Here is a 12,385-nt window from a genome sequence, read left to right on the forward strand (position 1 = left end):
ATTGGGGCGTGGTTTAATAATTAATTTAAAATGGCTACCAGTGGAGAGGTAAGAGAGAGAGGTGAGGCCATAGCTGCCGGTAGGAGCGAGTCAGCAGTAAAGAAACTGTTTGGTAGCTTAGAAGAGCTGCAGAACAAACTGAAAACAAGAGGAGACGATGAGTAAGTGACTCATTGTAAATTACTATGCACTCATAGTAAATTTCATCAAAAATGGCAAGTAGAGAATTGTTCATTTTTATCACATTTCCTGATGCATATACATGTTCTTGTGTTGTGTAGAAAGTTTGAGCTAATTCCGATCAAATTTGGATTTTTCACGAATTTTTAAAGTTGCTCCGAAATCGGGTAAAACTACCTGTACTATAGTACATGGTCTCGGGCCAAATTTTGCAAAAAAAATGAAAAGTAGAGAATTGTCCATTTTGATAACATTTCCTGATGCATATACATGGTTTTATGTTGCGTAGAAAGTTTGAGCTCATTCCAATCAAATTTGGATTTTTCACAAATTTCTAAAGTTACTTGAAGATCAGGCCAATGAAGATTGTGTATACTATTTAGTAGTACAGGATATGAGAGAACCGTTCATTTTCTGATGCATACTTTTACATGTACATGTATAACTGAAGTTGCACATTATCATCATTATTTATTAATATTTATTACTATTATTATTATTATTACTATTATTATTACTATTATTATTATTATCACCTATTAGATACGGTGAGAGGTTGTTGGAAGAGGCTGAAGTGGTTGCAGAGTGTCTGGCCTATCACACTAGACAATACACAACAGCACGTGGAGATATATTTGATATATCAGGTACAGTAATAACAATAATAATACCATAGGGTGCTTTTTTTAGGGCTGTAAATTTTCGAATTTACCTAAAAATCTATTTTGCAGATTTAATTTTTGTGAATTTATGCCGTCTGTCATTTTTTACCATAATAATTTGATTTTCGTGGAAGTAATTTTTTGCGAATCTTCAAAAAATTATGAAATCCGCGAAATTTATTTGCCCTCGAAAAAAGGTGCCCTATGGTAATAATGATGATGATGACACTGCTACGTGTAAATCTAGAGGGAGTTTAGGAGACTTTTGGTCTCCCATATTTGGTCTAAGTCTCCTGAAATCTATCATTTTTCAGCTTTTGGTCTAGCTCTCATATTTAGCCCTAGGGGTACTTAAGTCTACCATTTTTAGCTAGATTGATCTTCCAAAATATCAATAATAATAATAATATTCAAATAATGTATTTTCTCTATTTATTCAGGTGCTTTATGGAAAGCTATTCAAAGTATTGTCCCACTCAAGAAAGAAGTTGAAGCTTTACGAGAAATCAATAAAAACTTTAAACTGATAGAAGCTGGAATAGACCCATCGTAAGATACCAAACAAACCTTGTTGTTGTTGTTGTTGTTGTTATTATTATTATTATTATTATTATTATTATTATTAGTCCAGTTGAACTGCCTCCTGTTGGTAGACCTGGTAGGAGCTCATCATACGAGGACTTTAAACAAAGCAAGCTCCAGGAGACAGGGGGTGGGGCTCCGATGAGCAGTGGGCGGAGTGAGGGAGGGTCAGTCCCAGCTTCTCCCACTCCTAGCTTTGGTATACGTAAAGCTAAGAGTGATCCTGATGTTAACAAACACAACCTTATGAAAGACTTAGAGGTAATACATGTACATGTACATGTACTTACAGTATAAATGCAGTACTGTATAGCTAGAAAATTTGGTGGAGTAAAAAATTTGGCGAAATTGGTAAATAGAAGTTAATTTGCCAAAATTTTAGTCTCCAATTTGATAGGGTTCCATAGAAGCATGCACAGGGTTAAAAATTTTAACGTTCAAACCTCTTTTAGAGTCATTTTGCTGAATTTTAGCACTCCAAATTTTCTAGCTATACGGTAATTAACAGCTGGTACTATTGGGAATGTTGATTGGAATGTTCTTGCTACAAAATGCCTAAATTTTTTCTCCACGTGGATAGTACATGTACGTAGATTTATAACTAAAATGATGATAATTTTATTGACGACAATTAATTTTACAACAAGAAATTAAGATTTTGGGGCATGTACAATGTACACGTACATGTTCACTGTACTTGATTGTAATAATCATTGTATGTTGATTATATACTTGCCTCTCTCTCTCTCCCTCCCTCCCTCCCTCTCCCTCTCTCTCCCTCTCCCTCTCTCTCTCTCCTCCAGTCCATGCGTGTTGATATTAAGAGGCTCAAAGGAAGTGAAAAGAAGCTGTTGAAGGACAAGCAGTTGCTAGGGAGGAAGTGTAAGCTACTGGAGGAGGAGAGAGACAGAGCAGAGGACAGACTAAAGATTGAACAAACACAAGTAAGAGATTCACATATACACGCCCCTTTTGTACATGTACATGTACATGTATGCATACTATACCCGTAACACTGTAATATGAACTTTGCTGATTTTAAGTAATTTTTTGTTTTGAGCATTACTATGCATTTATATTATTATTATTATTATTATTATTGAACAGACAACAAATGTAAAATATAAAATAGAATAGGTTAAGTTATTTTATATAGAGAAGGAGAGTACAAGAAAAATATAATAATAAATTTTTGAGAACAAAAGAGTTTTAATTTAATAGTCATTAATAGTCATTAGAATGAGGGCTGATCCCTGCTCCATCCTCAAAATGGATCGACCTCAGCTTAGATCTAGTGCCCCTGAGACATACCGTATGGAAGGAAATTTTGGAGGTAGTTAAATTTGGCGAATTTGGCGTTTTGATAGCCATTCGCCAAAATAAAAATTCGCCATTTTGAGCCATTATACGCATGCTCAATGGCACGTGGCCACAAATTTGCCAAATTAAAATTCGCCAATCACCAAAATTTAGCAATTCGCCAAAATTTAGTCCCTCCAAAATTTCCTTCTGTACGGTAGTCCAGTAGCCCTCAGTAGAGCAAATGACAGTCTCTTACGAACCCAGTAGATTATTTTGACCGTATGGTTGATCCCATTTTAAAGAAAGTCTCTCAGCCAGCTTCTTGAGGAAAGTGTTATTATTATCATTATTATTATTATTACCATTAATAGAGAGACTCTATTGAGAAATTAAGACAGAGGAACAGAGAGTTGGAAGAACAAGTTAACAAATTAAAGAGAAGACAAGTATGTACATGTACATGTACATGTCCTTTAATGTGGGGTACTACATGTATATGTTATGTAGAGCTGAAACGGATGTGGCATTTCACTATCCAGATATCCTGTTTAAATTTCTTTCAGATATTTGCCGGATAGTTAATTAATAATAGTTAATTATTTAGTGAATGTAGACATCAGAAAAGCAAAGTTTCTATTCCCCAGGATGCTATTCTTGTACATTTCTGGTAATTAAAAGCTCAAAAAAGATTAAGAAGTGGCTGAGAAGGTTGGTAGCTTCAAGACAGAAATGTATTAATTAATTATAAAGTCTAGTTATTAAGGTTAATTATCCTATTTGTCAATAATCACTATCCGGATACTAAATTGATAAATGGATATCCGGATAATCAGGATATCTGTTTCAGCTCTAATGTTATGTACACGTACATGTACATGGATTTTTCATGAATTTTTATTATAAAAATTAACAAAAGCCCTGCACTTGTCTATGTACGTATATTTTTCAGTTGAATCTCAGCAGGCAACTATACTGAGCTGCTTCATTATGAATTTGTCATGGGATGGGCTCAGTATAATACTCTTTACTTTTCTCTGTAGGTCATCAAAGAGAGGGAAAAGGGAGAGAATGAATGAAACTGATTTTTGCATTTAAAGAATTAATTATTTTCTTTTTAGTAACTTTAATTAATCAATTATCTCTCACATTATTCATTACTAATTCTTTTGAAGTAAAAGCCATCTTGAGAACTAGCTACACGAGAATGGACACTATTGCCTCTAAAACATGTGTTCAGCAACAAGTAATTTTCAAAAAGTGGCAATGTACATGTAGTTCAAGGCATAGACAATATACTACATATCTACTATCTATTTTCAAGGGTCTTTCCCTCTGAAAAAATAATATTTCACATTATCCGCGTATGTGGATAACTATTATGTACATGTTTAACTATTATGTATTATGTTTATGCTGTACATAATGTACAGCATAATCAAGAAATAAAGTCATAGAAATCTGAGTGATTTGCCTCTTTAAAGAGTGATGATGATTAATCAATGGCTGAATGTATGATATACATTGTACTACAAGAAAGTGTGTGAGTGAAGTGTGTGGGTATGTCAGGTGAGGTATGTATGGTATGTTATTATTGAGTCAGTTATTATTAATAGTGCAGACTGTAGAGGCTGTTTACTGGAGGAGATGTCATCAAGTAAGTGACCTGTTCTCTTTCTCTCTCTTGCTTTACTCCTCTGTATCCTCTGCTCATTATAACTATTCACTATATTACTGTGTCCTCTTGTTATCTATAGTCTATCAACCAGTCGAGAGGTACTTTCACTCTACAGTACAGGTAGGAGACTACCTGTACTTGTGGGGTGGGAGGCTGCCTGATACTGAAAACATGAAATCAATGCATTCTGTAGTGGAGGTCTGTCATGTACCATCTGGTGAGTGGGTACAAAAGCCTACCACTGGTGACCCTCCACTTGGTGTTCAAGGATATGCTGCTGCTGTCATTAGAAATGAAATATTCTTTTATGGAGGCTATAATGTGAACTATATACATTTTCATGAAGGTCATCATAATAGTTTATACAGGTAAGCATAATAGTTACTGATAAATATTATATAATATTTTATACAGTTTTAATGTTGATACCTTCAATTGGAAGGAACTCTCTCCTACTACATCTCATCATGGTCCTATGATGAAGACTGGCTCTGGTATGGTTGCACTACAAATCAATGATGAGGACTATCTTGCAGTAATTGGAGGTTGGGGACCATTTTATACCCCACCACAACCTGGTGCCCAGTACAGTGGAGGTGGTTATCAATATTGCAATGAAGTGCATATGTACAGATTAAAAACTGGTCAGTATAATATGATATTAGGTTTATAAATGTAGTTTATACATTTATATACAGTAATTAAATTGATGTACTTATTATATGTGTGTATGTCATCATAATCCTCCTGGTTACATCTTAGTACCCAACTACCATAACTGTAGCCTATAGCGCTGGGCTTGCACCTTGATTGTAAGTACCAGTCTCCTCAAAGATTAACATACCCATTAGTTACAATAACCATTCTATGGTATATGAATTCTACAATATCTATTATACATGCACAGTGTGTGTGTGTGTTCATATAATTTTTATTATTTTTAGGTGAATGGGCTTCACCAACTGTCACTGGAGACAGACCACCTCCTATTAATGCCTTCACTTTAACATCAATAACTAATACCACTGCTATATTGTTTGGTGGTGAGATTAGTTATAGTAGATGGAGTAATGATGTATATGTATTTGAATTTACTGATACATCAGTGGTGAGTGTATTGAAAATTATAACAGTGTGTGGGTATAGTGTTTATAATAATAAAATAATAAAATACCCTATAGCTGGAAACTCTCAAGGCCAATAACTTTTCCTGTTTTGTCATAATTAAAATTCACAAAAATGGTGGATCTACAATAGTTTAATTCATGAAAAGTTTCCAGCTATACTGTAGTGGATTTTTTATTAAATATTTTAGAATTGTACAATGTTTTCTAATCCTGGAGGATCAGTACAATGGCCTGAGGAGAGATATCATCATTCCAGCGTATTGATCAACTATAGCTCAGGACCACACCTACTAGTGGTGGGTGGATGTGCTGGTGGTATCCATGACTGTTGGTTGTTAAATATAAACAAAATGGAATGGAAACAACTGGTAAGTATTATAATATAATTGTGGTGAGCATGAGTGAGTCCTACTATAGTACGAGACTATACTGTGTTCTAGTACATGTACGTCACTCCTCAATGATAATCAATTTAATACAGTACAACTGGTCAGTATAGACATGTGCATATGATAAAGAAATGAAAGATTATGCTATGAGTAGTTTTTAAGAAAGAGCTCATGAAGCTTAATTGCCTTTGTTGTCATTTTTGTGAGTGTGATTGGGAGGAGAGAGAAATCATTTTTATTAACCAGATTATTATTTTATCATTATTTTTAATTATATAGACTAATATACCAGACAGTGTCACTGATAGATATGGACATTCTCTCTCAGTTTGGAATGAGACACAGGCCACTCACTGGATAATTGAGTTTGGAGGAGGGAGCAGTAGTGGTTCAGAACTAAGTGATACAAGATTTATTGAAATCAGTGAGTACATTGTATACATTAGTAGATACAATGTGTATTGAATATGTAATAATAATAGAATGAGTCTGTGCTTGCTGTACTCCCTTTCAACTATACTTGTAAAACATTTGGCATTAGGTTATAAATTGCATAAAATAATTTATTATTATTATTATTATTATTAGTATCTAGTACTGGTGATTTGGTAGTACAGTCAGTACTGGACATTAATGAATATCGAAGGGAAAGAGCACGGCAAAGACTTGCACAAGGTATGAACACACACACATGCACATGTACATGTACAAGTATACACTGTAACTTCAAGGACTTTTCATGCACTGAAAAAAGCATATTGTCCATTGATGTTGATTATATAGTGTTCAGATACTATGGAGTGGTTGATGTGATATATATGTGACCAATGTAAAGCATAACCCTATATATGTACTCCTGTTTTATTGATAGCAATCTTGTGTCCTAACTGGTCCAGCTTGACAATGACTGCATTGTATTGATTCACTGATGCTAGCAAGAGTACATACCTAAAGGTATTAGGTACTCTCGATGCTAGTCAATCAAGTTATGACAATAATAATTATACTTATTTTAACATTGTCTGTTGAACTTCTGTTATTAATTTCATTTTAGCAGGTCATCCTCCTTCAATTGAAGGTAAGAATGAATTCTAATTATTATTATTATCATTATTTGATTTTTTATTTTTATAGACATTATGAACAAGAAGCCACAAAAGAGTGACCTCCTTAGATATTTCACAAGTTCTGCTGCTCATTATTCAACTATTGGTATTGCACTTGATGTTGATGTGACTGACTTGTTGCATAGTCCAATGGCAGCCTCTGATAAGCTCATACTAGTGTTTCAGAGATGGATAGACTCCAATAAAGGAGTGACCTGGAGGAAAGTACTTCAAGTTTGTGATGATTATCCAGACCAACTTGGAAGAGTAAAAGCTGAAGTGGAAAAATTCCTATCATCAGACAGAGCCCATGATAATTATTAAAAATAATAATATACAATAAACTAATACTTTGTGCACAAAATTAATTTCAAGTAGCTAATAGTATTTTTGTTTGTTTTTTGTGTGAATTAATTAAGGTTTACAATGTATCTCTCACATTTATTATTATTTTTTCAAAAGAACTTGAAGTAAAAATAATGACAAAAGAGAGAAAACAAAAAGAAAAGAAATACCATATTCATAATATGTATTAATGTTAAAGACATACAGTGTATGTACATAGTGCAAAAGCATCAAATCCTCTACTGTACTTCACACAATAATGAGTGTACATACATTAGTGTGTGTATGATAAAGGACAGTTATACATGTACTTGTATTGTTTATGTGTGAGTTGTCTGTTGCTGCTTCAATTGGTCAACATGAGCCATTATCTATAGAAAGAGAGAGAGTTGAGATATTGTTTGTATAATTCAAAATTAGAAAGATGTACATATGAAATTTGTGAGTTATGACCATTATACTGCCTCTGTGTGTGTGATCTATTGATTTATGATTGAGTAGTTTTTAATTAATGGTTCATTAATGTGCAGTAATGGTAGTCCTTATTAGGAAGTAAGATATGTACATAATAAATTGCATAATTAATTACATAGCTGGTAGCTACCCACGCCATACAGAATTGTCTCTATCAATGATTCTAAGCTAGATCAAGACATGTTTCCTTCAAGTTTTACCATCACTCATGCAGTAATGATTCGTATACTATACAAGCTGGTTTATTACACATGTACAGTCTACTTATGAAACAGCACTAATACGGATTCTTTATTATGCATAGTATGAAAAGTTGTAGGGAATATTCTACTATAATTATTAATGACATTATCTTAAACTGAATGGTTTATGCTTCTTAAGACAGTATAGGTTCAAATTTTAAAAGCTCATAACTCAAAAATGTGCCTAAAAGTTGCTCAAAATGCATGCACAGCACAATTAAGGACACACATAATAATGTAGATGTATCAGGAAATAAAGATATTTCCTAAGTGCTGATGATTTATGACTGAATGTATACAGAACAGTTTAAGATATGATATGCTACAAGAAAGAGAAGGGAAGCAATTATCACTGAGAAAAAGCACCAGCAGTAAATTATAATAAATAAATAATAATGAACTGTCTTTCTCTTCCCTCAGATTGGAGTTGTCAATTGTTCAATAATCCATTAGCAACTACTTGTGATAAATGCTCATATACTTACATTAATTATTCTTCCTCTTATATTGTTCACCATTTTTATACATATTGCTATTGTTTGTCATTAAATGCTATTGATTATTGCTAAGTCATGATTGGGTTGTCAGGTATGTATGGTATGTTATTATTGAGTTAGTTATTATTAATAGTGTAGACTGTAGAGACAACTGTTTACTGGAGGAGATGTCATCAAGTAAGTAACCTGCTCTCTTTCTCTCCCTTACTTTACTCCTCTGTATCCTCTCCTTATTATAACTATTCACTATATTACTGTGTCCTCTTGTTATCTATAGTCTATCAACCAGTGGAGAGGTATGGTCACTCTACAGTACAGGTAGGAAACCACCTTTACATGTGGGGTGGGAGGCTGCCTGATAGTGAAAAGATGAAATCAATGCATTCTGTAGTGGAGGTCTGTCATGTACCATCTGGTGAGTGGGTACAAAAGCCCACCACTGGTGACCCTCCACTTGGTGTTGAGGGATATGCTGCTGCTGTTATTAGAAATGAAATATTCTTTTATGGAGGCTATAATTTTTTTCATGACAAACATTATCATGACAGTTTATATAGGTAAGCATAATAGTTACTGATAAATATTATATAATATATTATACAGTTTTAATGTTGATACCTTCAATTGGAAGGAACTTTCTCCTACTACATCTGATCCTGGTCCTATGATGAAGTCTGGCTCCAGCATGATAGCAATAAAAGTGAATGATGAGGACTATCTTGCAGTAATTGGAGGATGGGGACCATCTTCTAATAATACCCCCAAACAACCTGGTGCCCAGTACAGTGAACGTTATGGTAATCAACTTTGCAATGAAGTACATATGTACCGATTAAAAACTGGTCAGTATATTAAGTTTATAAATGTAGTTTATGCACAGTAATTAAATTGATCTATACTTAATGTGTATATGTGTGTGTACATATTATTTTCATTATTTTTAGATGAATGGATTTCACCAACTGTCACTGGAGATAGACCACCTCCTATTTATAACTTCTCTTTATCATCAATAACTAATACCACTGCTATATTGTTTGGTGGCGTTGCTGGTCATGATAGGCCCATTAACGATGTATATGTATTTGAATTTACCAAGGATAGTACCGACATATTGATGGTAAGGGTATTATTAAGACCTTTTCACACTGGCATAAGTAAATGCACATTGATTGTGTTCACATTAGAGTGGTTTCAAAATGATATATGCATCAATGGGCATCATGCACTCACAACACTATTGATGTAAAGTGATGCCAAACGGTAACAAAACTAACACAAAATGATACATACCGTATTTTGGCGATTTTGCTGTAAAATTGTAATTGGCGGTTTTTAATTTGGCAATTTTTGTGTACACGTGCATTACTGAGCATGTGCATTAATGATTGGTGGATTTAATATTGGTGATTCTGCTTGCAAACCGCCAATAAATAAAACTTCGCCAAATTAAAGTGTTACATGGTAATTCAACTGCTAGTGTGAAAAAGATCAATGAGCATTATTTTAGCTGTATCAACAAAGCTCTTTTGAACTGCTAGTGTGAAAAGCTAGGCCTTTGGTACAATTACATTAAATGTATGATAATTGTTATTCATAAAAATAACAGTGTGTGGGTATAGTTTATGATAATAAAATAAATTAATACTTTATAGCTGGAAACTTTCAAGGCCAATAACTTTTGGTCTTTTTGTCAAAATTAAAATTTGCAAAAATAATTTATTTTGGGTGGGTCGATTATTTTAATTCATCAGAAGTTTCCAGCTATACCGTCATAAATATTTTTATGAATATTTTTAGAATTGTACAAAGTTTCCTAATCCTGGAGGATCAGTACAATGGCCTGAGGGGAGACATATTCATTCCAGTGTATTGATTGACTGTGGCTTAGGACCACACCTACTAGTGGTGGGTGGAAAGGGTACGAAGGACTGTTGGTTGTTAAATATAAACAAAATGAAATGGAAAAAACTGGTAAGTATTATAATATAATTGTGGTGAGTATGAGTGAGTCCTACTAGTACGAGACCACTGTGATCTGTCTGTCTGTACATGTACGTCACTCCTCAATGATAATCAATTTAATACAGTACAACTGGTCAGTATAGGCATGTGCATATGATAAAGAAATGAAAGATTATGCTATGAGTAGTTTTTAAGAAAGAGCTCATGAAGCTTGCCTTTGTTGTCATTTTTATGAGTGTGATTGACAATGGAGGAGAAAGGAGGAGGAGAGAGAAATCATTTTTATTAACCAGATATATTATTTAATCATTATTTTTAATTATATAGACTAATATACCAAACACTGTCACTAATAGATATGGTCATTCTCTCTCAGTGTGGAATGAGACACAGACCATTCACTGGATAATTGTGTTTGGAGGCTTTTCATCAGTCACTGATACAAGATTAATTAAAATCAGTGAGCTAGTACATGCATACATGCATTAGTGAGCCTGTGCTTGCTACACTCCCTTTTAACTATAATACCTAGGCTATAGATGTAGATGTAAATATGGTATGAAAAATTTTTGTCAGGAACGCATTCTCATGATTTGTAAATACATTCAAAAATTATGGTAAAAAATTCAAAATAAAATTTTAGTTTTGAAATAATAAAAATTCATGCATTACCTCAGTACAAGTATCAAAAAGTAAAAATTAAAGAAGTTGTAGTGAGCTCAATTAGCTCATGATGTCATGTTGGCTCATGCATTATTCACAATATCTCTTTACATTATATTGCATGCCTTCTTTTATTGTGTAATGGTGTCAGTTTGAGGCAATTAATGTGAGTGCACTATCTCAAGCAGCATATCTGCCTTTTTGTCTAGGCATATCTGCCTTTTTTTATTCACTAGAAAGTTATTCTTTAGAATTTGCAAAATATTCTGTAAAAAAATTGTAGTAGGTACCATTTCTACATTCTTTTGTCTTTTTAAAATTGTTTTTTACAAAGTATAATTCAGTGTGCAAATTACATGTATATAAAGATTGTTATTGTTATTATCAAGATTTATTATTATCTTTAGGTATAAAAAAAATAATAAATAATATAATAAAACAGACAACAAATGTAAAAATATAAAATAGAATAGGTATTATTATTATTATTGTTATTAGTAACTAGTGGCCGTGATTTGGTAGTACAGCCAGTACTGGAAAATAATGAATATCGACAGGAAAGAGCACGGCAAAGACTTGCACAAGGTATGAACACACACACATGTACATATACAAGTATATACATGTATACTGTATGTGACCAATATAAACCAGTGGGTATTATAGTCCTGAGTCCTATATATGTATTTCTGTTTTATTGATAGCAATCTTGTGTCCTAACTGGTCTAGCTGGTTTATAAAACCAGTGTGACAAGTGTATTGTATTATGTTTTATTGATGCACTGATGCTAGCAAGAGTACATACCTAAAGGTACTATGTACTCTTGATGCTAGTCAATCAAGTTATGACAATAATTATTATACTTATTTTAACATTGTCTGGTTAACTTTTGTTATAAATTTCATTTTAGCAGGTCATCCTCCTTCAACTGAAGGTAAGAATGTATTAGAATTATTATTATTATCATTATTTGATTTTATTGTTATAGACATTTTGGACAAGAAGCCACAAAAGAGTGACCCCTTAGATTATTCACAAGTTCTGCTGCTCATTATTTAACTATTGGTACTGCACTTGGTGTTGAAGTGGATGACCTGCTACCTACTCCAGGGACTGCTACTCATAACCTCATACTAGTGTTCCAGAGATGGATAGACTCTGATAATGATGTGACC

At 33.3% G+C, this 12,385-nt stretch overlaps 4 protein-coding genes across 8 annotated transcripts; all 4 read left to right on the top strand.

Moving 5' to 3' along the window:
* Window positions 1–8: 8 nt before the first annotated feature.
* On the top strand, window positions 9–3,919 carry LOC109584572 (uncharacterized). The gene is made up of 7 exons (XM_020000357.1): window positions 9–161; window positions 724–827; window positions 1,283–1,391; window positions 1,469–1,685; window positions 2,228–2,368; window positions 3,098–3,172; window positions 3,767–3,919. Exons 1-7 carry the CDS (start codon window positions 31–33, stop codon window positions 3,800–3,802), a joined length of 813 nt encoding a protein of 270 aa, XP_019855916.1. The 5' UTR covers window positions 9–30; the 3' UTR covers window positions 3,803–3,919.
* Window positions 3,920–4,062: 143 nt separating this feature from the next.
* LOC109584581 (kelch domain-containing protein 1-like) lies at window positions 4,063–7,500 on the top strand. Of its 3 annotated transcripts, none has more exons than XM_020000368.1 (9): window positions 4,071–4,380; window positions 4,481–4,769; window positions 4,816–5,045; window positions 5,346–5,509; window positions 5,717–5,896; window positions 6,197–6,341; window positions 6,506–6,592; window positions 6,972–6,995; window positions 7,052–7,500. In XM_020000368.1, exons 1-9 carry the CDS (start codon window positions 4,371–4,373, stop codon window positions 7,345–7,347), a joined length of 1,425 nt encoding a protein of 474 aa, XP_019855927.1. In that variant the 5' UTR covers window positions 4,071–4,370; the 3' UTR covers window positions 7,348–7,500. The 3 variants fall into 3 exon arrangements, with proteins under 3 accessions (XP_019855929.1, XP_019855927.1, XP_019855928.1); XM_020000369.1 differs by having other exon boundaries at window positions 6,975–6,995; XM_020000370.1 differs by lacking the exons at window positions 6,972–6,995; window positions 7,052–7,500 and adding an exon at window positions 6,789–6,965 and having other exon boundaries at window positions 4,063–4,380.
* Window positions 7,501–9,221: 1,721 nt separating this feature from the next.
* LOC109584571 (uncharacterized) lies at window positions 9,222–9,825 on the top strand. The gene is made up of 3 exons (XM_020000356.1): window positions 9,222–9,423; window positions 9,526–9,701; window positions 9,769–9,825. Exons 1-3 carry the CDS (start codon window positions 9,246–9,248, stop codon window positions 9,823–9,825), a joined length of 411 nt encoding a protein of 136 aa, XP_019855915.1. The 5' UTR covers window positions 9,222–9,245.
* Window positions 9,826–10,426: 601 nt separating this feature from the next.
* LOC109584576 (uncharacterized) lies at window positions 10,427–12,379 on the top strand. Of its 3 annotated transcripts, none has more exons than XM_020000361.1 (5): window positions 10,427–10,555; window positions 10,874–11,006; window positions 11,708–11,794; window positions 12,121–12,144; window positions 12,199–12,379. In XM_020000361.1, the coding sequence occupies exons 1-5, from the start codon at window positions 10,538–10,540 to the stop codon at window positions 12,267–12,269; spliced, it is 333 nt and encodes a 110-aa protein (XP_019855920.1). In that variant the 5' UTR covers window positions 10,427–10,537; the 3' UTR covers window positions 12,270–12,379. The 3 variants fall into 3 exon arrangements, with proteins under 3 accessions (XP_019855920.1, XP_019855921.1, XP_019855922.1); XM_020000362.1 differs by having other exon boundaries at window positions 12,124–12,144; XM_020000363.1 differs by lacking the exons at window positions 12,121–12,144; window positions 12,199–12,379 and adding an exon at window positions 11,914–12,017.
* The last annotated feature ends 6 nt before the right edge of the window (window positions 12,380–12,385 follow it).

This window comes from Amphimedon queenslandica, unplaced genomic scaffold (genome assembly GCF_000090795.2).
Source record: "Amphimedon queenslandica unplaced genomic scaffold, v1.1 AMPQUscaffold_13196, whole genome shotgun sequence".
Classification (NCBI taxonomy): Eukaryota; Metazoa; Porifera; class Demospongiae; order Haplosclerida; family Niphatidae; genus Amphimedon; species Amphimedon queenslandica.